Genomic DNA, 26470 nt, shown 5'->3' on the forward strand with positions numbered 1-26470 from the left:
ATTATATTATTAAAGTGTTTGAATGATGCTAAAGTATTTCAATATCCGAGGAAACAGTAGTAAATTTCCCCATAATGAGTTTGGGTACATATGTATATCTAAGATGACTTAAATTATAAAAGCCTTTAATGTATAAGCTAGCTTTTGTAACAACACATATCTTACGAAAATTACTTGTGAAGATGGGTTTTAGTAGTACAAATGATAGTTATTGTATCGTTAAAAATATCAAAGTGAACGAAGTCGCAAAGTCGATTCTATGTCATGTTTTTCCTAAACGCGTTGACTTCTTAAAAGGAGAACGTTATTTTGGTTGTTTTATCACTGCCAGAAACCCATAACAATGCAGTGTATGTATGATAATTCTAAACTATTATTCACTACCAAAATAACGATGATATTTTGTATTGAAAATTAATGTTACATATATTCCAAAACATTATTACTAACCGTAGCATGAATAGTACTATAAATATTTCGAAAGATAATCTTGCTGTGAACGCTACCATAATTTGATTTTCATATACGTACTTACATTTTGTCAGCTGGCTGGCCTCGCATAGATAAAATTGATTTCACTGATATGGAATTACTTCACCGAATAGCCTTTTTATTATGAAGATATGACGACTTAAAGGAGAACGTTATTTTGGTTATCACTGCCACAAACCCATAACAATGCAGTGTATGTATGATAATTCTAAACTATTATTCACTACATAAATAACGATGATATTTTGTATTGAAAATTAATATTACGTATATTCCAAACATTACTACGACGTAGCATGAATAGTACTATAAAAATTTCGAAAGATAATCTTGCTGTGAACGCTACCATAATTTGATTTTCATATACGTACGTACATTTTGTCAGCTGGCTGGCCTCGCATAGATAAAATTGATTTCACTGATATGGAATTACTCCACCCGAATAGCCTTTTTATTATGAAGATATGACGATAATATATAAGGTAAAAAAATGCTTTTATGTATTTCGTTTACGCTTCGTCGCCAATAACAAAAAGCAATACTTCGATAATCTATGACAAATAGCGTTGTATGACTTCATTGTTCAGAGAAGTTATATACGAATACTGCCAAAATAATAATGAGTTCGAATTAATTTTAGCCTTAATGTTATTACTACTGTAATTACACTACCACTACTATTAAAATTTCTAAAAGTTTATCAAACAAAAAATGTCGCTTTGAACGCAACCGTATACATAAACCATTTTCGTACGTAAAGGTATATGCTTACTTTTGTGGCTGGCCACTCCCACGATAAGTTGAGTGCAATGATGTGGAATTATTCTTCGAATAGGCTATTTATTATGAAGATATGACTATAATATATATGGTAAGAATGGTTTTTTATTACCTTTATTGTCAGTTAATATCATAATGTGAATGTTTGTGTACGTTGGTGGTATCACACTGCAACTACGCTTAGCCTACCAATGAAACGTCGTACATAAACCTTGAATAGGCTATTTATTCGAAGATAGGACAATAATATATTAGGTGAGAATGGTTTTATTACCTTTATTGTCAGTTAATATCATTATATGAGTCTTTAAATGAATGTTGGTAGTTATCGGACCACGGCCGAGGGTTAGCCTACCGAAAAAACATCGCATACGCAGCACAACAAACCCGTGATGCAGTGATTCATACCAGTGATGTAACATGAGAAACGGTCCAAGAAAAAACCCGTGATTAACTGGATCCGTGAATACTGATCCGTGAATAAGCGATGCCCCACTGTATTCGGGGTCTTCCGCTCGTTCGGGGTGTGGGGCTCACCCCCCCGCGCGAGGGGACTTCCCCCCCACTAATCACTACTACCCATTTTCCGCGGTGCATTGCCACGAGGTGGACCTTGGTGAAGTATGGGCGTCCGTCGATTTGCAGGGCGTGCCTAGTGTCCAAGGGCGGCGGTTCTATGTCTGGGCCTGCTGCGGTCACCCATGGAGTGGTGACCACGACAACGATATCGACTCCAGTGACGACGTCCCTCCCCCTCACCCCTGGTGTATACTCGCCTCACGTGGTAACAGTCTTGCCTACGCCGCTGTGAAGTGCCGTTCGCCGTACCGAGAGGGGGGCGTGCCGCCGCCGCTCGTGGTTGCCGCGCTGCCGTGACCACACTTCCGCTGCCCTAGAGCTCGCCCCCTGGACCTGCCGCCGGTACCAGGATGTTGCTGGCTGCTGCTTCACCTCCTGTGTTTCCGGTGCTGCCTGCAGTTACCTGCCGATTCTGTGCTGACTGTCCATGCAGTTGCTGCGCTGGCTGTCCCTGCCGTTGCTCTGCGCTGGCTGTCCCTGCGATGCTGTGCTGGCTGTGCCTGCTGTTCCTGAGATGCCCATATCTGCTGACGTCGTCCCTGTTCGTGGTGGTACTACCCCAGACTTTGGTCTGTCTGTACAGGTGCGTCCGGGCCCTGTGGCTTCGGCTACAGCAGCCCCGGCTCCGCCCTGGATAGCAGATCTTACGTCTGTCCTGAGGAAGCTGACGAAGAAGAGGAGGAAGGTGTCGTCGTCGTCGTCTTCATCTTCTTCATCGTCGTCGGCTGCCGCCTCTTCCCCTTTGACTTCTAAGGCTTCACAGCCGAGGAAGAAGAAGGTTGCCTCCTCCCTCCTAAGAAGTCTTTCCTCGGGAGCTTCTTCTCGAGACCCGTCTCACCTCGGTGGGACGGGAGGGTTTCCTTTCCGCTGGCCTCCTGCTCCTTCGGGAGCGGGCCCGCTCTTCTTCCGCAAGGAAAAAAGAAGACTACGGGGACCAGAGGGGTACCGGCTAACACCGGTACTTCCTCGCCTGGTGTCAGTGGATCTGCCACTGCATCAGGGTCCGTCTCGGCCTCTCGTTCGCGGGAGGTACCGAGTGTACGGTCGCCTACCAGCGACCGTGCAGCCAGGAACCAGACCTCTGAGTCCGCTCAGCGTCAGGTTCACGGCACGGGGCGGAAGACTGGTGACAGCCGCTCACGCGACTCTCACCAGACCAGCTCTCGCTCTCGCGGCGACCAGAACTGGCTACCCGGTGGGGACGTGACGGTCCACGGACCGGCCACGGGCTGAAGCTGGGAAGAGGTCCCCCCCCCCAGTTCGCCGGTGCCAGCCACGGCTGGAACCAGCGACGTGACGTGCCGTGAGGACAAGCACCGGTCTCACGTGACAGTGGAGCCTGCAGGTCGCCTGACCGTCGCTCTCACAGAGAGCGATCGGGTACGGCAACCAGCACCAGCTCGTCTGACACTCGAGATCGGGGCTGCTGTGCTCAGTCCAGCCGTTCTCCACAGCGAGACGGTTCGACCAGGCCTGCAGCTCGATCGCCACCCACCGCGGGTTGACGATCGCCTGCAGCCCTTCCAAGCCTGCTGGTTCTGCCAGCGAGCGAGGAGGGAGCGTCAGGTCTGCCTCTCCCGTACCTTCAAAACCTCTCGGGTTACACCGGAAGGAGCGAGGTATTGAGGAGTGATCGTGAGGGGTGCGCCCCTCATGATCCCACCACGACGCCCTACGTGCCAGGCACGGTTCTTGGAACGGCCAGGACGTATGCGCAATGGATGGAGAAGACTGAGAGGGCTGTCGCTGTTCCCCCTTCTTAGGAGGAAGGTTCTCGGAATATGCTCTTGTTCGAAGGGCTTAACGGTCCTACTCTGCAAGATGCTGTGACTTCCGAGATCCAGAGGAACTTTGCCGAGGTTATGGCGCTGATTCGTCAGCACAACGACCTCGGGGAAGGATCGCCGCTCCCACCAGCAGAGCCATGTCTCGGCTCGAGTCGTTTTGGGGCCCGAGAGGGAACCCAAATCGACGGTGGGTCTGCCGCGATCGGAGCTTGCCGACTGTGTTGAACCAAGTAGTCTCTCGTCTCCGGACAAGAATGGCTCTCTCAGTTCTGGCCGGTCGAACAAGCTACTTCACCTCCTCTACTGTGACAGAGGCGTTTCTACATGTCTTCGGACACCGTATTTGAATACCCCTTTGGTCCTCCTGAGAGGTTTCGACCTCGACGAGGACTGGAATGAGTCGGAGGACGGTATCGGCTCTCTCCTGTCAGGTGTCGATCAGCCCCACCCAGACGACGTTCACAGTGGCGGCAGACCCTTACCTACAGTATGAGTTCGTAACCCTCCTCGGGAAAACGTTTTCTCCTGACGATACGTTTTCCCAGGCTCTGAGAGGCCATCGCCGTAAGGCGATGGCTGCTCCTTTTCTTCTCCAACTGCTAGTTCCGCTGGGAAGGCGAGCCAGTATCCAATTCCTCCCCCATTCTCTCTCTCCTTACGGCTACGAGGGAAAGGGGAGGGATCCTACAGAGATTTCTCTGTAAGATCCCACGTTAGGGGCTGCGCTACCGGGGGGACCTTCGGGTTCCTACCTGACGTAAGCCCCGGTCGTTGAGGAGGGATCCTGCCCCTTTCTCGATTTCTACGGGAATCGAGAGGTCCACCAGCCGATATCGTTTGACGAATTCGGTGGGGGGTTTCGCAGAGTGCTTAGAATTCTATGGAATTTCTAGCGCACTCAGTGTTCGAGTTTTTTACGATCTCCAAACACTTAGGCGAGACCACGGTCCAAAGTGAGCGAGAATCCCTGATAATTGTTACACGATAATCGGGAACCTCGCTTATGCTCGAATTCCTGTAATTTCTAGCATTTGGAAGAAGACTGCTGTGAAAGAAGAGTATCTCACAGTAGGCGATTAACCTGGAATAGAGAAGAACGGACGAGAACTTCCAGTTTGGCTTGAACTATCGTCTTCGGTATTCTGTTCACCATTGAAGCTTTCCTTTGGGAAAGACTTCTCCTTCACTCTCTTGACTAGAGAACGAAGGCGGTCGATCTCCAATCCTTATTCTCATTCCTCGAGAGGAAAGAATTTAGGATGGAGGTCGTGGTACAGAACCTACAAATATACTACGTATATTACCCTCGCGACATGATTCTTTTAACAGTTGAATTGTCCGGGGGGTAGGCGCATACCGTAGTTAACTCTACGGTTTGTGACCGAGACGAATTGTATCTTAATTGAACTGCAACTCGGGGTTGCCTGCAACCTCCCAGCAGTTATCAGTTTTCGATTTTAGATACTTGGTATTGTCATGACAACACCAAATCAGCTTTTGTATTTACCGAAATCCATTTCGTTTAAATATAATTGCTCGAGCGTATTCTTTATGCTCGATGGTTCTAGCCGAACGCATTCCTTCGTGGAATAATGGGATTACCTGGCAACTCAGGATGACGAGTCACCGAGAGCTACTGCGTATTGAACTGCCTGATAGCAGCTCAGTATCAGCTAGGTCTCGGAGATGAACGGTCGGTTACGTCTCTCTCTACCTGGTTTGATTGACTACCGCAACCGTATCTTCTGCCCAACAATCATGGACTTAGGTCTCTGATTAACGGGGATTCTCGCAATAATGAAGGACCATCTACTGCTGTGACGCTCGATTTCATCGCCTTCGACATTGCGAGAATTTTCAACAGAGATATCTCTTCGACTCTTTCATCTTTCTGTTTACCGCACGGTAACAGAAGTCTGTACTAGTCTCCCGCTGCATCGCACCGCGATAATGCGAATGATTTTTGCAGACATCTGAGTTTGTCTTCAAAATATCTCGTATTCGTAGGTGTGCAATTATTCATTGCTCGCCCCGAATTAACAGATGTGTCAGAAGACATCGCCTACTCTCCGACCTGACAGCTCTACTTCCAAATGTTCAGCCCATGAGAAAGCAGTTCTTCAGGCAGTATTCCCTGTCTCTTCATTACTGAAAAGCGCTCCGCTTTTATTGCAACTACGATCCTCACCGGACAGCAATGAATAGCGGTTAGCGTTCTCAGTCTTTGTAGCACAGGTTCAGAATCTTGAGAATCCTTCTCTCGGTTCAGCTGTGAAGACGTAGGTACACCTTCGTCTTCAACGCACATAGTGTTGTTTCTCCTTAGCTGAGAATCAACTATACTATGAGATATCTTGCCGTGAGGGATCTCGGTCTCTAGAAGGCAATTGACTTTCGCCTGTTGGGCACATGCCTTAAGAGAATCATCACCTCGCCTTCTGGCATCGGTGACGAACAAATTATTTGTTTAGTCTCTTGGCATAACCCTTTTCCCTTTTAAGGCGAAGGTCACGTGACTTGCTCGGGATGCTTTGGAACAACTTGGCCATCCTTCCAAACGTAGTCAGTCGGCAGCTGTCAAGAGCTCCCGAGTCAGTTACGAACTACGCTGTTGACTTAGTTCTGTTGTTACAAAGCAATCATTACTTCGTTTTAATAGCTTGTCACAGTACCCATACCATCGACACCCACCATTGAGTGTCGGTGTCCTATCCACTACCGAGAAGAACTTCACTGCATGGGGATAGGAGAATGTGAGACAGTTCGCTGCAGACGGATAGACCAGTATGGGTACAGGACATCACCGAAGTCGAGAAGAGGGATAGGTCATACGAACCATTTCCCTTCTTTTCCTCTGAGGTAATTTGCATGACTTTTCCTGCGAAGTCAAGCATCCAGGGGATGGGGATTCGTGACGCTCGATTTCGTACTGACTTCGTAGCGAAGACTCAGAACCCTTCGGTCCTCCGACGATCGGTTAGTCCTTCACAATCCCCTCCCTAATGGACTTCACCGCCTTCGATGCGAAGGAGATGCTGCTTTTTCCTGTGAAAGCGCGACCGCGCTTACTGAAGAAACTCGACATCCCAGGCTGAGTGTTGAAGACTCTTCGTCAGCACCAAGATGACCTAGAAGTACACTCCCTCGAGTTACACAAGAACTTCTCCGTGGCGCAGGTACTGAAGGCAGGGGTCTGGTACAACCAGACCACTGCACCTCCTTCTACCTTTTGGATATTGCCCACAGGTCCTTGGATCGTTTTCCTTGGGACCCGTGGTGGCTGCTCAACACGTTGTGTAGCTAACCCAGACCCTAGCAGGCTGAACAGCATCGAGTCCTGGTGTGACTGTAAGAATAGATAAGTGAATGAGAGAGTGACTGGCTTCTCTTCCTATCTTTTTCTCCCCCTCCCCTGTACCTGTGGGTAGAGGGATACGGTCATCACCTTGCTGGATAAGGACGAGATGCCGGTGAGCTACTCGACAGAGCCCCATCCTATCCCTTCACTAGGGATGGAGCGAATATCCACCACTTCCCCTCCACAAGGGAGGGGAAGTGGATGCCACAAGAGACAAACCATAACTTTATGTTGCCTCTTGCAAATAGGAACTTGTTCTTGTTTGCTGGTACGAAGAGATACGCTTGCCTCTCTCTTAGTACTTGGTCCAGAGGTCTGAACCATTGATCCTGCGGTGCACACCCCGATCAATCGGACAGAGGCTTGGATCCCTCCCTGCGTCTTACGACCAGGGAGGCATTCCAAGGTTGGCGAACACAGTCTGTTCACAAAAGACTCAGATTCCTCCCACCAAGAAGTGAGTCTTCCTATTGTAAAAGGACCGAAGGTTTGTATGCCGTGTCGGAACAAATGACAATTTGTCCAAAATTGCATTTTTCCTAACTATACAAACCTGAGGTCCTTTTACACATAGTCCCACCTCATGCCACCCCTCACTCTGCAGTTTTTGCTTGGGCCAAAAGCAAAAGTGATTTGTTTACCTCCCAGTCGCGCGCGCGAGCCTGTCGGACAAGCAGTTAACTACCGAACCCCTTGTTCGAAAGCTTACGACCTATCCAGCTGCCGCTAGTACCTTCCTATTGTAAAAGGACCTCAGGTTTGTATAGTTAGGAAAAATGCAATTTTGGACAAATTGTCATATTATCGTTATTTATATGAAAATATCTCAAAACTGATAAAAGCTACAACCATGGGTTGTTTTCAGTTGTATTGTGCATAAAATTGCGCACATTTCCATATAGTATAAAACTATATAACGGCTAATTTTAAAATGGTGCAAATATTACCACAATCGCATGTATGATTTTTTTCGGAAGAGTTACCGCGCGAATGTAAAGAAAAAGTTTTTTCATAAATTCACCATAAATCGAAATATTGTGCTAGAGACTTCCAATTAGTTGCAAAATTAAGGTAAATGATTAAATATTACTAAAATATAAGAGTTTTAGCTTACAATTGCGTTTTCGACCATTTCGGTAGAGTCAAAGTTGACCGAAGGTTGAAATTTTGGGAATTATCGTTATTTATATGAAAATATCTCAAAACTGATAAAAGCTACAATTATGAGTATTTTATTGTTGCATTCTACATAAAAATGCGCACATTTTCATATATAATACTTCATGTAACGGCTAATTTACAATGGTACAAAAATTATGTCAAAGTGACGAAATAATTTTTGAGATGTGTCACTGATACTTTTTAGTGCGGCAAGAAAGAAATTCGTGCCTTGCGCGCGCGTAAACGATTGTAAACAAAAACAACACCTTGATCCGTGAACTCCCAGCATCCCCCAAGGCGCGTGATTCAAGTTTTAGGCTGGTAGGCCTATAAGAAGCTATAAGAATTTTTTCACGAATTTTAAAAAAAACTTTTGTAAGTAGACGTAAAATACGTCCAGTTGGCACATGGGAGACAAAAAATGTCGACGTAAAATACGTCCAGTCGGCGTAAGAGGGTTAAAAAGAGGTCCTACAAGGGGTTGCAAATAGTCATTTTCAACTTCTTGTAGAAGGTAGGGGAAATTTTTAAATATATTTTTTCTTACACCTGGTGCATTTGCATATCATCCTCTTTCCATTGATATGTTTTTTCTTAAATTGAGCAACCTCAAAGTTCCCCCTACCTGGGGTGCTGCATATTGATTTTTTAACCTGCCTCTTAAGGGATAAAATCTTGTTCATTTCACATCTTCAGTACAAGTATATTTTCAATATTTGTTCACAGGTAAAACATCAACAATTGTTGCCTTGGTTGAGTTGATGGTTGCCCTAGGTCATTCAGTTTTACTAACTAGTTACACCCATTCTGCAGTGGATAACATTCTTCTGAAGCTTAAGGTAAGTGTATAGTGTATAGTAGTCCACATGTGGTTTGTAAAACATTTCAGTGGGGCCCCTGTATTTGCAGACTCACATTCGTAGATTTCTCTCTGGACCATAGCTACCCATTATTCGCAGGAAATTTGCCTATTCACAGTATTTTCCTTTTAGAAATATCCACATATTCCTGTTTTTTTTTTCTATAAATTTCATCACAAAATGTACTTTTAGTGATAAAACTATTAAAAAAACTGGGTATGTATAAAAAAATTTGTGGGCTTTCTTGTGCATGGTCCTTGACCAGTTTTCACCCGATATACGCATGCGTTGCCAGATCTTACTAGATTCCTTGCTTTTCATCTGCGATTTACCCGGATCCAGCTAGGATTTTTTGTGTAGGGGGTTCCAACTATTTGGGGGTTTTAGCTATTCACTGGGGGTCTACGAATATGGGGGGAGCACTGTAAATTGAAGTGATTGCTTTTAATCTGGTAAAAGTTTTGTCGAGCCATATAAGAGTTAAGTATTGTAAGTCAGAGGTTTGTTGAAATTACTTGGTAATAATAATTGTTCCGATATGTAATACAAACCTTTCGGTCCTTTAACAATAGGAATTAACTTACGGCATAGCTGGAATTACGGCCGTTGAATCTTGAACAAGGTGGTTAGGCAGTAACTACCGTGGGGCAGGCTAGCCTGCCCGGATGTAAACACTCCACTTTGCTTTCGGCCATCTTCCGATGAAGATGTATGTTTGTGAGCTCCGGCTGACTGGTCGTTGATCTTTTATCCTGGTGGGATCCTTTTGGTTAATTTTTTTTTTATTTAAATAGTTATACATATACAGTGTTTAATATTAATACTAAACAAAGGTTTGTCCTTGGTTTTTCATTTAATATACAAACCCACTTTTTGTGATAGCCTTTGTAACCGCCCCTCTACTTCTGTTAAGAGTCAGTGGCTAAGGTATGCTAACGTATTATTTACATTCTTTCGCCCTTTAACACTGGCTCAGACCTGCATGAGGACGAGATATGTATTTATCATGAGGATGAGACATGTATTTAACGTAAGTGATATTGATTCTGTAATGGAACATGTGTTCATCCAGAAATTACGCTTACGCTTGGGAATTACCAAGGGAACTTCAAAGGTTTGTCCGTGTTTTGTTGTTATGGTAATTTCTCTTCTCCTTCTTCCTTTCACTTACTATCGGAAGAAGGTAGAAGGATGGGTGTGGGGTGTTGTGTTTGGGGATCTCCTCTCACTTCGGAGGGCGGCGCCCTTGGATGTGTGAGGAGTATCCTCATTACTTTTATCATTTTTTTTCCCCTTATTTTACAGACTAGTGGTGATTGTGTTTTCAGCAGTATTGGTTGGATGCTCTTCGTATTGGATCCTAACCTTGGAATTGTACCTATAACTCGTGGCATGTTGCGTACCGATCCTCGAGTGTGTGTACTGATCCCCCTGCTGATAATCATTTTCATTACCACTACTCCTGGGAGTTATATGTCACTGGACGAAGCTGTCGCACTGCCCTGAGAGGTTTTCTACTCCTGATGGTAGAAGTCTGGCAGTAGGAGAAACCAAAGAGGAAGAGAGCTCGTCAAGTGTCTGCATCCTCCTCTTTGAGATCTTCATATCTTCATGCCTTCCCCCCCCTTCAACTTTTAGGCTTTGCCGTAAGAGAAGGTGGTCTCCCCCTCTAAAAAGTCTCGTCACGGGACTTCTAAGGGCTCGCTCTGGTGAGACAGGTGGGTCTTCCGCTGGTCCTCCTGTTCCTTCGGAAACGGGGCCCGTCTCTCCTTCCTCGGGGAGAAAGCAGACGGGGACCATGAAGGTATCGGCCACTGCTGGTATCTCCTCTCCCAGTTCCGAAGGTTCCACCTCCGGACCGGGAACCGTCTCGGCCGCTCGCTTGCTACCGAGTGTACGGTCACCTATGGGTGACCGTGCAGCCGGGTCCAGACTGCGGAGTTCGCTCCCCGTGTCAGGACCCAGGCACGGAGTGGAAGATGGTAGGAGTCGCTCGGGTGACTCTCGCTAGACCGGCGATCGCTCTCGCAGCGATCGTCCGGTGCCCAGGGTTAACGTGACGTTCCCGCGGGTCTGTGCACGCAGAGACTGGTGGAGGCGGGCCATCCAGCCCTCTTTTAATTAATCCTTTTGTTTCAGAGACAGCCCCACCCAGACGACGGTCGCGGCGAACGCGACCGACCAGTCTCGGGGGTTCAGACATTTCAGCTGCCAGGTCGGAGTTTCGTAGCCCTCCTCGAGGAAGCGTTCTCTCCACTGCTACTCCCGCAGGTCCCTCCGGACAGGTGCAGTTGGGCCGTGTTGCTTCAGCAATTGCCCCAACTCCGTCCTGAATGGAGGACCTGTCGGTTGTCCTGAGGAACTGGCGAAGAGGAAGGTGTCGCCGTTGTCTTCTGCCACCTCTTCCCCTTCGACTTCTGAGGCCCCCCGGCCGAAGAAGAAGAAGGTAGCCTCCTCCCCCCCTAAGAAGTCTCACTCAGAGACCTCTAAGGGTCTGTCCCACTCCGGTGGAACAGTTGGGGCTTCCGCTGGTCCTCCAGTTCCTTCGGGAACGGGGCCTGTCTCTCCTTCCGCAAGGAAGAAGATGACGGGTACCGGAGGGGTAACGGCTAACACCGGTACCTCCTCTCCTGGCGCCAGAGGTTCCGCCTCGACGCCAGGTACCGTCTTGGCCTCTTGTTCGTGAGAGGTACTGAGTGTACAGTCACCTGCGGGTGACAGTGCAGCCAAGACCCAGGCAACCGAGTTCGCTCGGCGCCAGGATCCAGGCACGGAGCGGAAGACTGGTGGGAGTCGCCCAGGTGACTCCCACCAGGCCAGCGATCGCTCTCGTGGCGAGTCGCCGTTACCCAGGGTCGACACGACGGTCCCAGACCAGCCGCAGGCTGAGGTGAGGAAGCGGTCTCCTCGGTCGCCTTGACCAGCCTCAGCTGTCCAGGCGGCGTGACGCACCGTGAGGACAGGCCTTGCTCCCACCGGGACCGGGTGGAGAGGGGGGGACCAGCAGCAGGTCTTCTGACGCTCGGGACCGTCGCCGCGGTTCTCGCTCCAGCTGCTCGACCAGGCCTGCAGATCGATCGCCACCACGGGTTGGCGAGCATCTGCATTCCCCCTCCCCCCCAGGTAGGTTGGGGGGGGGGGGGGGGAGCTTCAGGCCTACCTCTCCTGTCCCTTCAACTTCCTCGGGCTACACTGGGTAGAGCGAGGCGATCAGGAGTGATCATGAGGGGCGCGCTTCTCGCGCTCCCACCAGGACCGGACGGATAGGGGAACCAGCAGCTGCTCTTCTGATGCTTGGGACCATTGCCGCTGCTCTCGGGCTAGCCGCTCAACCAGTGCAGCCCGATCGCCAGCAGCTCTCCTGAAGAGACTGACGCTCCGTTCTTGATCCAGCATTTCTCCGCAAGAAGACCGCTGGTCCAGACTGGCAGCTCGATCATCACCGTGGTTGATGATCGCCTACAGTCCTCCCAGCCTACCGGTTCTGCTGGTAGGCAGGGGAAGAGCTCTCGTAACAGCTCCCCTGACATAAGAGACCGACGCTCCGTTCCTTCGTCCAGTGTTTCTCCACAAGAAGCTGCTGGACCAGACCTGCAGCTCGATCGCCACCGTGGGTTGGTGATCGCCTGCAGTCCTCCCAGCCTACTGGTTCTGCTAGTAGGCAGGGTAGGAGCATTAGGTCTCCCTCACCTGTCCCTTCAACCTCCTCAGACTACACCGAGAGGAACGAGGTGAACAGTAGTGACCATGAGGAATGCACTTCTTACGGTCTGGCCACGGGCCTGGTTTGGTCTTGGGACCAACAGATCCTCGCTTGAGTGGTTGGAGGAGATCGTGGGGGGGCTGGCTAGGACGAATGACGCTTCCCAGACTCTCGGAGGGACCATCACCGCCATTCACATGACGGTCCATCTGGACCACGCACTCAGAGACCAGGGTGGGCTCCCCCTTCGGGTCTCTTGAGAGGTTTCGACCTCAACAAGGACTGGGACGCGTCAGAGGACGGTATCGGCTCTCTCCTGTCAGGTGCTCGCTCAGCCCCACCCAAACGACGGTCCCGGTGGCGGTAGACGTTAAGCCTACAGTACGAGTTCGTAACCCTCCTCGAGTAAACGTTTTCTCCAGACGGTAACGTTTTCCTAGTCTCTGAGCGGTCATCACTGCACGGTGATGGCTGCTCGTACTCGCTTCTCCGACTGCTAGTTCTGCTGGGAAGGCGAACGAGTATCCAATCTTCCTCCCCCATTCTCTCTCTCCCTATGGCTGCAAAGGAAAGGGGAGGGATCCTGCAGAGTGTTCTCCGTAGGATTCCACGTTAGGGACTACGTTCCTGGTGGGGACCTTCGGGTCCTACCGGACGTAAGTCACCGTCGTTGAGGAAGGATCTTGCCCCATCCTCGATTTCTACGGGAATCGGGAGGACCATCACCCGATGTTCGTCTGACGAATTCGGTAGGGATTTTGCCGAGTGCTTAGAGTTCTTCGGAATTTCTAGCACTCTCCGAGTGTTCTAGTCTTCTACGGTCTGCAAACACTTGGGTGAAACCACGGTCGAGAGTGGGCGAGACGAGAATCCCAGATAATTGTTACTACGATAATCGGGTATCTCGCCGAATGCTCAAATTCCTGGAATTTCTAGCGTTTGAGAGAAGCACTGCTGCTAAAGGAAGAATATTCCAGGAAGGGCTCAGCCTGGATGGACCTGACGGTCCGTCGCCTCAGTAGGCAGCCAACCCCAAGATAGAGAAGAACGGGTGGGAACATCCAGTTTGGCTTGAACTATCGTCTTCGGTATCCTGTTATCACCATAAAAGTCTTCCTTTGGGGAAAACTTCTCCTTCACTCTCTTCATTAGAGAATGAAGGGTGTCAGCTTCCAGTCCTTATTCTTGTTCCTCGATTGGAAGAGAATTTAGGATGGAGGTCTATGTACAGGAACCTACAAATATACTACGTATATTGCCCTCGCGACATGCTTCTGTTATCAGTTGAATTGTCCGAGGTGTAGGCACATACCATAGTTAACTCTACGGGTTGTGACCGAGACGAATAGTATCTTCTTAATTAAACTGCAGCTTGGGACTGCCCTGCAAACCTCCCAGAAGTTCCAGTTTCGATTTTGAGATACTTATGGTATTGTTACAACAACACCTCAGCGTTTGCATTCACCGAAATCCGTTTCGATTTAATGCAAATGCTCGAGCATATTTTTTTGCGCTCAATGGTTCTAGCCAAACGCATTCCTTCTTGGAATGGATTACCTGGCAACTCAGGATGACGAGTGAGCGAGAGCTAGCAGTGTATTGGGCTGCCCTGCCGCAGCCCAGTACCAGCTGGCTCTCCGAGATAGCACAGTCGGATTATGTCTCTCTCCTCTACAATGATTGACTACCGAACCGAATCTCTGCCCGGCAATCACAGACTTAGTTCTCTGGTTGGCTGGAATTCTCACATACATGAATGACCATCTCAACTGCATCGCCTTGGACATTGCAAGAATTTTCAGACAGATATCTCAATAGACTCGCTATCATCTTTCTGTTTACCACACAGTAACAGAAGTCTGTAGCCTAGTCTCCCGCTGCATCGCACCTGCCGCCGCTGCGATAATGCGGAATGATTTCTTCAGACATTTGAGTTTGTCTTCTAAATATATCTCGTATTCGTAGGTGTGCAATTGTTCATTGTTCACCCCGAATTGTAGATGTATAATGGAAGACATCGCTTGTTCCCCGCCCTGCCAGCTCTACTTCCAAGTATATAGATGTCCTCCCTGGATAACCTGGGAAGAAGAAGATGATGATTCAGCCCATGAGAAGCGATTCTTCAGGCAGTACATCCCTGTGTTTTCATTACTGAAAAGCGCTCCGCTTTCATTGCAACTCCGACTTCTCACCGAACAGCAATGAAGTAGCGGTTTAGCGTTTTCAGTCCTTTGTAAATCACAGGGATTAAACCGTCCTCACGGGTTGGTGTCATCGGTGGGACTTTTCTAAGTTCAGAATCTTGAGAGTTACTTCTCTCGATTCGGCTGTGAAGACGTAGGTCTTCATTCACCTTCCACCTTCGTCTTCAATGGCACATAGTGTTGTTTTTCCTTAGCAGAGATTCAACGACTATGAGAACTTCTGTCTTGCCATCAGGGACCTCGGTCTCTAGAAGGCAATTGACTTTCGCCTGTTGGGCACATGCCTTGAGAGAATCATCATCTCGCCTTCCGACATCGGTGGCAACAGATAGACGATTTGTATGGTCTCTCGGCATAACCCTTCAAAAGGCGAGGGTCACGTGACTACGCCTCGGATGCTTGGACAGCTCGCCTCACACGACCGTCACAAGCTACGCTGTGGACCCTAGTTCGGTTGTTCCAGATCAATCATTACTTTGTCCTACTAGCTTGTTCTGGTACCCATAACCATCGACACCCACCATGGAGTGTCGGTGTCCTATCCACCGCGGAGACGAAGAGACTTTGTCGCAGTGGGGTTCGAGACCGCGAGAGACTTCGCTGCAGTGGGATACGAGACCGCGAGACACTTCGCTGCAGACGGATAGACCAGTATGGGTACTGGACATCACTCCGAAGAATATGTCGGACAGAAAGATGGATAGGTCATGGCGACTATATCCTTCTTTCCCTCCGGGACTGCCCACAGGTCCTTGGAACCTCATTTCCCTGGACCAGTGGTGGGTGCTTGCAAGATGTGTTTGCTTACCCAGCTCCTCGACATGACAAGTTGCATCTCGTCCATGGTGTGCAGTTGTAGAGGTAAGAATGATGCAAGAGTGACTGGCTCTCCCCCTTCCACGCCTCGTCTCTCCATTCCTCTCCTTCGGGTTGAGGATAGGACTCGAACTCACACTGGCCGGTCGGACGATTGATGCGGTAAGCCTATACATAAGCTCCTTTTTATGTTTCATATCAGAATCATAGAAGCAATCCCGCTCCTTCTTCTAGCAAGGGGAGGAAGGAGACTGACAATAATGCAAACCCTTCCCAGAACTTTGAATTAATGTCTCCGATGCCAATATTCTTCACAGCCCTTTTTTTGGATGAGTCACGATCCCTCACTCATTTCGAAAAGGCCCAGAAGTCTGACTCTTGATCACGCAGCTCCTATACTCTGATCAAGTTGTCAGAGGCAGCAGGGCACTCCTCCTCTCTCTTATGACCAGGAGTAGCTTAGGTGCGCAGAACTCCAGTCAGTTCTAGAGGCTCACTCAGATTCCTCCCACCAATCAGTGAGTCTTCCTATTGTTAAAGGACCAAAAGGTTTGTATTACATATCGGAACAAATAACAATTTGTTGAAAATTGTATTTTTCCTAACTATACAAACCTGAGGTCCTTTAACAAAGATGCCCACCTCATGCCACCCACCCCTCAATCTGAACCTGGGCCGAAAGGCAAAGTGGAGTGTTTTACATCCCACGGTAGTTACTGCCTAACCACCTTGTTCAAGATTCAAGGGCCATAATTCCAGCTACGCCGTAAGTTAATTCCTATTGTTAAAGGACCTCAGGTTTGTATAGTTAGGAAAAATACAATTTTTGACAAATTGTTATATTTAATTGCAGAAACAAATCCACAGTTATGTGTATGTACATATATATTTAAAGATAAATCTGTGCATAAAGGTTTTGGGAAACTGTTCAGTTCCCCTTTTCAGTTGAACAGTTTCCCGAAAACGTTCTGCACAGATTTATCTATAAATATATATGTACATATACATAACTGTGAATTTGTTTTTCCATTTTAAGAATCATGCTACTCAGGCCCATACTCAGGATCAATGGTCAGACCTCTGGACCAAGTACTAAGAGAGAGGCAAGGTGTTGTTTTGTTTACAATCGTTACGCAGGCGCGCAAGCGTGAATTTCTTTCTTATCGCACTAAAAAGTATCAGTGACACATCTCAGAAATTATTTCGTCACTTTGACATAATTTTTGCACCATTTTAAATAAGCTGTTACATGCGCAATTTCATGTAGAATACAACAAAAAAATACTCATGATTGTAGCTTTTATCAGTTTTGAAATATTTTCATATAAATAACGATAAGTGCCGAAATTTCAACCTTCGGTCAACTTTGACTCTACCAAAATGGTCAAAAGACGCAATTATAAGCTAAAACTCTTATATTTTAGTAATATTCAATCATTTACCTTCATTTTGCAACAAATTGGAAGTCTGGCACAATATTTCAATTTATGGTAAATTTATGAAAAAAACTTTTTCCTTACGTCCGCGCGGTAACTCTTCCGAAAAAATCATACGTGCGATTGTCGTAATGTTTGCACCATTTTAAATTAGCCGTTACATAAAGTTTTATATATGGAAAATGTGCACAATTTCATGCACAATACACTAAAAACAATCCATGGTTGTAGCTTTTATCAGTTTTGAAATATTTTTATATAAATAACAATAAGTGCCAAAATTTCAACCTTCAGTCAACTTTGACTCTACCGAAATGGTCAAAAAACGCAATTTTAAGCTAAAACTCTTATATTCTAGCAATATTCAATCATTTACCTTCATTTTGCAACAAATTGGAAGTCTCTAGCACAATATTTCGATTTATGGTGAATTTATGAAAAAAAAAAAAATTTTCCTTACGTCCGCGCAGTAACTTCCTAAAAAATCATACATGCGATTGTCGTAATGTTTGCACCATTTTAAATTAGTCGTTACATAAAGTTTTATATATGAAAATGTGTGCACTTTCATGTAGAATACAACAAAAAATAATTGAAGGTTGTAGCTTTTCTCATTTTTGAAATATTTGCATATAAAAAAAATATATTAAAAAAATTGACATTCGGTCAACTTTAACTCGTCCGAAATGGTAGAAAACTGCAATTGTAAGCTGAAGCTCTTACAGTATAGTAATATTCAATCATTTATCTTTATTTTGAAATAAATTGGAAGTCTCTAGAACAATATTTAGATTTATGGTGAATTTTTGAAAAAAAAAAAATTTACGTCCGCGCATTACGAATTCCTGCATTATTTTGTGTTAATATTTTCTCTGCATTGCTTTGATCGTTTTACAATGTGTTTTATACCAAAATGATTGCAATTTAGTGTACAATACAACAACAAAAAAATTAACTCGTTAGCTTTAACCGTTTTGCTCACAGCGCGATTTGAATACAATTAGTATATATGAAATTTTGTTTTCACGCTATCATATATCTCATTATTTATATATGATAATGATATTTTTTCATTTCTGATGGTTGCATACTAAACTTCAGAATGACAAAAGAAGGAGTCAAAAATGAACTCTTAATCTTGAAAACTAAGCGCGCTGTGATTTTTTGACAAAAATATTTTTTCCGCTTCGGCGCTCACTCCAAGACCCCCTCGGCATACGGGAGACGATTTTTATTATACCCCTTCGGCGTTTAAGGGTTAATGAATTTAATTCTTTAGTATGCTTTCAGCTCTCATACTATCTGAAAGTAAATATGTATAGCTCAGTGGTTTGTTAGATGCATGTAAATATTTTGAACATTTTGTGTAGTAATTTTTAATGAATTTTATATTTGTTTTAGTTATTAGTAAGATGGCAAATTTTTACTTATAGCTCAAAATTCTATTTTTTAAGACAGTAGTGTAGCTAACTTGCTTTTTGTTGTTCTCAATATTAATGGCAGTTGTTTGCAACTGATTGTGCACTTCTAAATTATCTTTTTCAAGTCCCTCAACATCGATTTTCTACGTCTGGGAAGAATAGCTCGTATCCATCCAGACTTGACTTCATATGCTGATGAAGTGATTATAAAGGATTTCAAGGATGTAGCCTCATTGTCAGAATTCAATCTATAAGGTGGGTTAGGAGATATTTTTAATTTCATGGCTTGAGTACTGAAAAGCATAAAATTTTTACTTATTATGGTGTGTAGTGGTTTGTATATTGAAAATCCATAATACAAATATCAATATAATTCATTATTTGTAAAAGTAAAACACAAAGGGTTTCAAATGCCTAACAGTGTTCTGCCTCAAGTGTGTTCAGAAGTCTTTGTTTTTTACTTTTACAACAAATAGTATATTACTGTACTTTATTGATATTATTGTAGAATTTGAATATACAACAGTTAAATCATGACACTTTAAATTTTTTCGCGTGCAGGGGTTAGTTGTGCATTGACTTTAATGGTAAATGGTGTGTACTGTTTAAGGGGCACACGAACGCCACAAGGCTCCATTATAAAGTAAGTGCTTCATTCTACCTATGATTAAAGGGACTTGCTTCAATTTTACCACCTATGGTACAAATATTACTGAATAGACAAAAGTCTTGTTCAGTCTTCTTGGTGATTCAAGCATTTAGTTTGAAAAAAATAAAGTTTTCAGGAAACAGCAAAAGAGCAATAATTTTGAGCTCAAAAACTAGAAATAATCAAGAATATCTTGATTCCTAAGGCCAGTTATCCCTATATCATTATAAGCCGTTTTCTCTGTATGACACGTAACACTAGAGAAAATAAGTTATTTCAATGGGGAACAATTATTTTTGAATAAATTTTTTGCACATTTATTTTTCATGCTTTTTTTTTTACAAATGTTCTCAGTGCCGTAAAAGCAATGAACAAAGTTGACCATGAACAATCTAAACATTTCTTTTAGTAATAACATTTCAAGATATGTTTATTTACTTGTAAAATGGTCCAAAAATAGTGTACTATATCTAAAACTAGATGCAATCTATGATCGTTCATAAACTCTTAACGTTTTTCACAATCTGTCATTCACAAATGATGAACAAAATTGTACTTGAACCAATCTAAATATTCTTTTTTAGTAATAATGTTTCTAGATATGTTATTTACACATAAAGCAGCCCAAAACAGAGAATAACTTACTTTATCCCATCCTGAATTACTCATACACATGATTTTTACAAGTCTTTTTCACAATTTGTGGTTTGCAGTGTCATACAAGTGATGCACAAAATTGTCAGTAAACCAATCTGAAAATTTTTTTTCAGCATTATCGCTTCAGGATGTTATTTAGATATAAAGCAGTTGACAAAAACTTAATAAAACTAAAATTATGTAATTCCTCTAAATTCGGTGGTCGGCATGCCTCTTAATACATTGAAAATTCATTCATGTTTCTTTTGCCAATGCCTTTTGTTTGCCAGTGTAGGAAGAGAAACGAAGAATGTAGAATTGCTGGTTAAAATGTATAAAGCAGTAAGGCCTCACTAAGGTAAACCCTGCTTTGCTTATTAGACTGTGCCTTACATGTCACAGAGTAGTTGATACAGTGTTCCTTTTGCCTAATCACTCACTCAGCTGTCCAACTTCTTCTCATCTAGACAGTAGTACAGTGTGTATTCCAGTTTCAACAATTACTACTCGGAAAAACAATCTGCAACAAATTTTTGGGCAAACCTTGAGTGTCTTGACATTTTGTGGTTCTGGTGAAGCTAATTTATCTTTATAATAATAAGTGTCAAAACTTAACACCTTAGGATTTATCCTTCTATGTCATTTCATTCCACCTTAGGATTTATCCTTTTATGTCATTTCATTCCAGCTGGTTATTGCTTCTACTTGCCTAGGAGCAAACCATGTACTGTTTACAAAGAGGACCTTTGATTTCTGCATTGTAGATGAAGCTTCTCAGGTTTGTTACTAAGATTAAATTATATATATATGATACAGTAATTATTTTTTCCTATTTTGTCTGTGCACTTTCATTGTTTCTTTCATTGAAACTAATGCAATATATATATCGCAATACACTCCCTGAACACCTGAATTAGCCCAGGTCACTGACCAGCCCGAACTACATCCCCACATATTTACCCACTAAGTGGGTAATTTTAACTGTCAGTGTTACAAACGCTGCAGGTAAAATCTAGTCAAATGAGTTACCTGTGTTACCGTTGGCAATGCTGCCGCAAATACCGGCCACCAGAGGCCGGTCTCCTCAATTGTTTCTTGTTCGCCATATTGTGCGGATTAGTCCCACATCAGGCGAAGTTTTGGTCATTTAGCCCGACCCCACTCAAAGAGTTTTCGTATTTTGGATACAGATTACGACCTTGGGCTGTGATTTAACGTTTTTCTCCAGTTTGACTTTGGATAGCTACTTTGCACTCGCTATGGATAAGTTAGAAAATAAATGTTGTCGCTGTCTGCAAACGCCTCTGCTTCTACTTCATCTACACTTCGACGATCGAGCCTTCTACTGTTGGACATGTTGGTGCTCATCGGCTCTGCACACCCTTCAAGCGTAGGATGAGTACCTTCACACATAATCTACGTTTTTTCGTTATTTCGTGTAGGAAGGTTCAGTGCAGTACTAGCAGAGATGTTTGTCTTGGTCAGGAGACAAGGAAACATTAGAGTTAGTTATAGTTATTCAAGAAATTTGTGGACAGGTTATCATCTAGTATGTTTAGCATATTTCTAGCCGGACGAATAATTTAACCAAAATCGAGATAGTGGTAGTAGTAGTATAGTTGATTCTAATCGTTCTTTTTCAGCCCCCCTGCTTGTTCCAGAACCAGCCCTAACGGGTGCTGGGGGTAATGGAGAACCGCAAGCCTCCGAGTGGGTAGGTTCTGCTGGCCCCCCTGGCACGGAGCAGGCAGTGTTGGCAGCAGATTTCCCCTTCCCTCAATGTGTAAGTTCTGAGGATGATGAAAATTTAGTTCAGATACAGACGAGTAGGGATAATCGGCTACATAGTGTTCAGGAAGAGAAGTGGAGGCTTCTTCGGGTCGGTTTTCTATTATAAGTAGTAGTTTATTGAGGGACAGTGTCCTTAGAGCCTCTTTGGGTTTTTCTGCTTCGGGTTCCTTACATCAAAAGCTTTTTAGGCCATGGTTGGTTGTTCAGATCTGGTTTCGGATCTGTTGGGTTCTGAAGGGTTCATACTGCTCCTTCGTCTAAAGGTTCCATTCCTCTACTTATACGATATGGTAATTGTTAATATCAACTAATTCTCTGTTCAATGCATATTGACTTACGATAATTCAGTACGTAGAGAAATTGAATAAAATTAACTATGGCTAGCCTAGTGTTCACGATGATATATCGTATGCATATACAGTAGCCTAGCCTAGCCTAAAGTATTCGTTGTACTACATATTGGTAGAGAAATTTTATAGTGGCTAACGCTGTAGGCTCAAGGCATTCTGACTTCGGATAATTCAGTACAGGTGTAATTGAACATGAACGAGAATCCGATCTTAGGATAATTCAATATGAATGTAATCGAACAGGAAGGAAGATCAGCTTCTGTCCGACTTCAGCATTTAAGTGTTAGTATAAATACTAACTCGGCAGTCATTCTCGCTCTGGAATCAGCTGATGGCGAATACGAGTTTGCGTCGCCGTATCCAACTTATTCTTGTCCTGATTGGCTAGCATGACTAACATAACAACTCTTCCTCATTTATGCCATGTTTGTCATCTTGAAGGAGACATGTTTTCAACTATGTTGACATTCAACATAGTCAATAATGGTATCTTGTGCCATATAATCAGATATCAGATATAAGAAATTCGTTTGTATGACGTCTTCATACATTTAACAGACTAATTGCTGTCAGTAATTACATTGTGCTTATGTCAATTACAGTTACAAAAATAATTACCAGTCGTATTATCAAATTACAGTCACAGCTGAAATTAATATTAGGCCTAATATAGTTACATTTAATTACCTTAAAAAATGTAATTGATTACTTTTCAATTAAATTACAATTACACAAGCTTGTCATCAAAACAGCACTGTTGTAAGGAGGCGTGGCTTAGACAGACAATGATGCTGGCTAGTCTATTTCCTAAGCTCCAGATTCAACCATATCACTTGGTCTCGGCTAATGTTTTTGTTCCTAGTTAGCATAAATGAATACTTATATGGAACGAATTTATATTGTTCCTCTTACGATGTAATTTAAGGCCAAAATTTGACTAATACGTCTCATTGGAAGCTAGTTTTTCCCTCAGGTTAGATTGCGTAAAATTTAGCGATACCGTTCATTTTCACTCGTTTTCATAGGTATTACGAACCTTACTTTATTAATCTTTTGTCGGTGTGAAAACAACAGTAATGAGCTCTTTCATGCTATTGGTTTCTTTTACCACGGCTGCGTTTGAATTCGTACAAAAGCTTGGGACTGCTATCCAGGTTGCTGATGGATGTAATATTGCCTTATCAGCTTCAGCTACATTTATAACATCAGTACAGTAATTACTATCACGCGCGGATGAATATAATAACGGATGTTGCTATCAGATTTGATTACTGTCACACCCGGATCAATAGAATAGAATGATGTTGCTATCGGATTCGATCGTATCAGCAACAAGTTCTCGTTTGGTTGTTCATAGTTGTACGCAGTTATACGAGTATATATTATCACTAAGATAATACTTTTTAACTTAGAAGAGGGTGCAAATTTATGGAGGTGATGTTAGACGATTGTAATTCTCTCTCTCTCTCTCTTTTACTTTCCTGATTTCATATTCTCTCTACTCATCCTATTTTCCACTCTCTCCTAACACTTGATTCATTGTGCAACAGAGAGGTTTTTCCTCCTGTTACACCTTTTCAAACACTTTTCTGTCAATTTCCTTTCAGCGCTGAATGACCTCATAGGTCCCAATACTCAGCCTTTGGCCTAAATTCTATTTTAAACCCAACAATCTCGCTGTTGATTGCACGCTGCTGCCTACGCCAGCTGCGCGAAAGATATAGGAAGACTTATTTGCAATGTAGTGCCGGTTTTAATTACTAACCCCATCGTAAAATCGAATTAACGCAAGTCAGTTACTGCAGCTTCAATACGGACTATATTCACGATCATGTCTTGAATAATTTTCCTGATTTTCTAATGTTTGTCAGATTATCGTGGGGAACAGAGTCGGTCTAGTTTTCTCTCTCTCGCCCAGTTTTTCTGTTAAAACTTATAATGTCTTTACACAATCTTCTTTATCTGGTCATTCTTCAGATGTCGCTTCGGAGTCTTCTCCCTCATCGTGTTTTCTTTGCCAATAACTCAGCAGAGCCAGAGTTTTCATCGTTTCATCCTGAAATTTGGGGATTTCAACCTCTCTCTCTCTCTCTCTCTCTCTCTCTCTCTCTCTCTCTCTCTCTCTCTCTCTCTCTCTCTCTCTTGGGGTTAAAGGAAGTAATTTTGGAGGGGCTGCCTTCGTAGCACCTTCCATGGGTCCTGTAGTTCTCAGGCTGCTGGTGTTCATGCTTCAAGGCGGTATCCGCAACTCCGTATTTTCATCCTTACTTGTTTTGAGACGTAATGTGCCCTCCATAGTTCTTCCGGGGGCTACGGCAGTGTCATCATCCACTCCTTTCATAGGGTAGTTAGTAATCTTCCTTCTTTGTTCCCATTTATATACCTTAGGTGTGTGAGACATAACGTGCTTACTGCGGTAATTCCTGAGGGGCTACGGCCGTTGGCAGTTCGTCTGCATCGTAGTTAGCACTTTTTGTGCCCTCGGCCCCCTTTCTTAGGGTAGCTGGTAATTTCCTTCTGTGGCTCCCATTGGTTCCACAGTTCATAACCCGTCATTAAAGCACTGTGTACCGCACAGTTAGTTCTCCGCCTGCACAATGTCGGCACTAGGTGCTCCAGTGGTTACTCGTAGTGACTTCTCTCTCTCCTGCTTATTTTCCCAACTTTTTCCTGCTGCTTTTCTGTTCCACCTTAAGGGGTTTCAATGTGGGTTCGACCTTGATTCCGTGTCTACTGGGAGTACTTCCTTCCCTCACTTGCTCCGGACTCCAGTCCAGGTTTAGTATTGGTAACTGCCATTAGTTGGATCGCGTTTTGCGACCTCTTCGCTCTTAGAGGGTGTTGCTCGCCTATTGTAGTCTGCCCGGTCTCATGTCATAGTCACTGGTGAGTGCGGAGTTTCGCAGTCAAGTGAGACTGGTTCAAGGTTAAGTCATCATCTTGGTTGGTACACGTTTGGCTCAACAGTGTGGGAGTGAATCGCATGGTTCAGCTTTTCATCGCCAAGGTATATTCGGCTCGGGTGTAACGTTATTGTCACTGTGTAGTGAGGGTATGCGCAGTTGAGTGACTAACTCTTACAGGTTTTGCAGGACTGGTGACAGTTGGCTCTTGTGAGGGGGTGGAGAGCGGTCGGACAGGGTTTACATCATCATGTTTGGGGGGAGTGCAGGTTGCGCAGTCGAGTACGATTTGCTCAGTTTATCATCTTCTTGTTGGTATATCGGATCGGTAGGCTCAGATATGATGGGATCTTGTATGTCGTTTGGTATCGAGCAGCCAGGCGTAGTAGTAGGTTCCGGGTTTGTGCTGCTCTTGTGGGGGTTCGGCCTTTCTCTTGTTCCGGTGTGGCCGAACAGGTCTGAGACTCGTTTGCTAGTTGTGGGTTTTTGTTTCTCCGGCGAAGGAAGCGAGTATAAAGGATTGTGGACTTTGTCCATTCTCTCTTTCCGCATTCCAGGTTCCGGAGGAATCTCACAGTTAATTCAAGGAATGTTTGATACGTTGTATTCAACCAAACCAGCAGTCTCAAACATCAAGTAGGCTGATCTGATTTTGGCTCAGACAGTTTTTGGGGAAGGACTTAGGCTAGCATCACTTTCTGTATGAGGTAGCAGGTAACACCTTTGTCGGAGTCCGACTTCCGGTATACGAGTCAGTTGAGGCTTTTCCCTATTGGGTTCCTTCATTGATTCATGTGGTAGGGGTTACGGATCATGAGGCTCGTATTTGGAAGACACCTTTCACAGCCAGTGGGAGGCCTTGTCCCACTCTGTGTGGATGTGGTGAGAGTTGATGGGTGTTTCTCTGAGCCTGGACTATTTGATAACCTCTTCACTTTGGTTTCGAGGGGGTTTGCATACCAGACTAACATTTCTGATGGTTATACTATGTTCTTGTCGAGGTGAGGAGGGACTTCTTGTTAAATCATTGCCTCAGCGCTATCCAGACATTCATAAGAAGGGGTTCTTAGTCAATCCAAGGGCACAAAGTATCGCGAGGGCTACCCTTTGGCTACCGGAGGAATGTTTCGGTGTCGGCGATTGTGTTGGTGGTTATTTGAGAGTTGGCGTGGTTTTTCACAACACCGTACCTTAGGGAATTTCAGTTTCTTCTGAGAGGTTACTCGCGGGGTCCTGTCATTGGTAACTCAGTTTATAGTTGGCTTGGTAGAGTTAGGGTCTTAGAAGTTTAGGGAGGCAGTGATAGTCTAAATCAACTTTAGGGTGTTAGAAGTTTAGGGAGGCAGTGATAGTCTAATGAACTCTGGTGTTTCTGTTGGTCAGGCTTAGACTGAGTGTATTGTTCCTTAGGCCCTTGAGGTTAGGCAGATCCTGATGGTCATGTTGGAATAACTACAACTTCTTCAGCACAAGTCATCTACATCAGTGAGCAGTAGAGAACTGAAGGTTCTGCACAGTCAACTTCTCCATACATGAGAGGCTAG

At 44.5% G+C, this 26470-nt stretch overlaps 1 protein-coding gene across 1 annotated transcript in view; it reads left to right on the forward strand.

Annotated features, from left to right (window-relative positions):
* The window catches only part of LOC135202112 (DNA replication ATP-dependent helicase/nuclease DNA2-like), a 94982-nt gene that overhangs the window by 59033 nt on the left and 9479 nt on the right, over nt 1-26470 (forward strand). Inside the window, exons 8-10 of the mRNA XM_064231363.1 lie at nt 8884-8996; nt 18723-18848; nt 20571-20660. Coding sequence (XP_064087433.1) covers nt 8884-8996; nt 18723-18848; nt 20571-20660 — 329 coding nt within the window. The remainder of the gene's footprint in view (nt 1-8883; nt 8997-18722; nt 18849-20570; nt 20661-26470) is intronic.

Source organism: Macrobrachium nipponense, chromosome 30 (assembly GCF_015104395.2).
Source record: "Macrobrachium nipponense isolate FS-2020 chromosome 30, ASM1510439v2, whole genome shotgun sequence".
NCBI lineage: Eukaryota > Metazoa > Arthropoda > Malacostraca > Decapoda > Palaemonidae > Macrobrachium > Macrobrachium nipponense.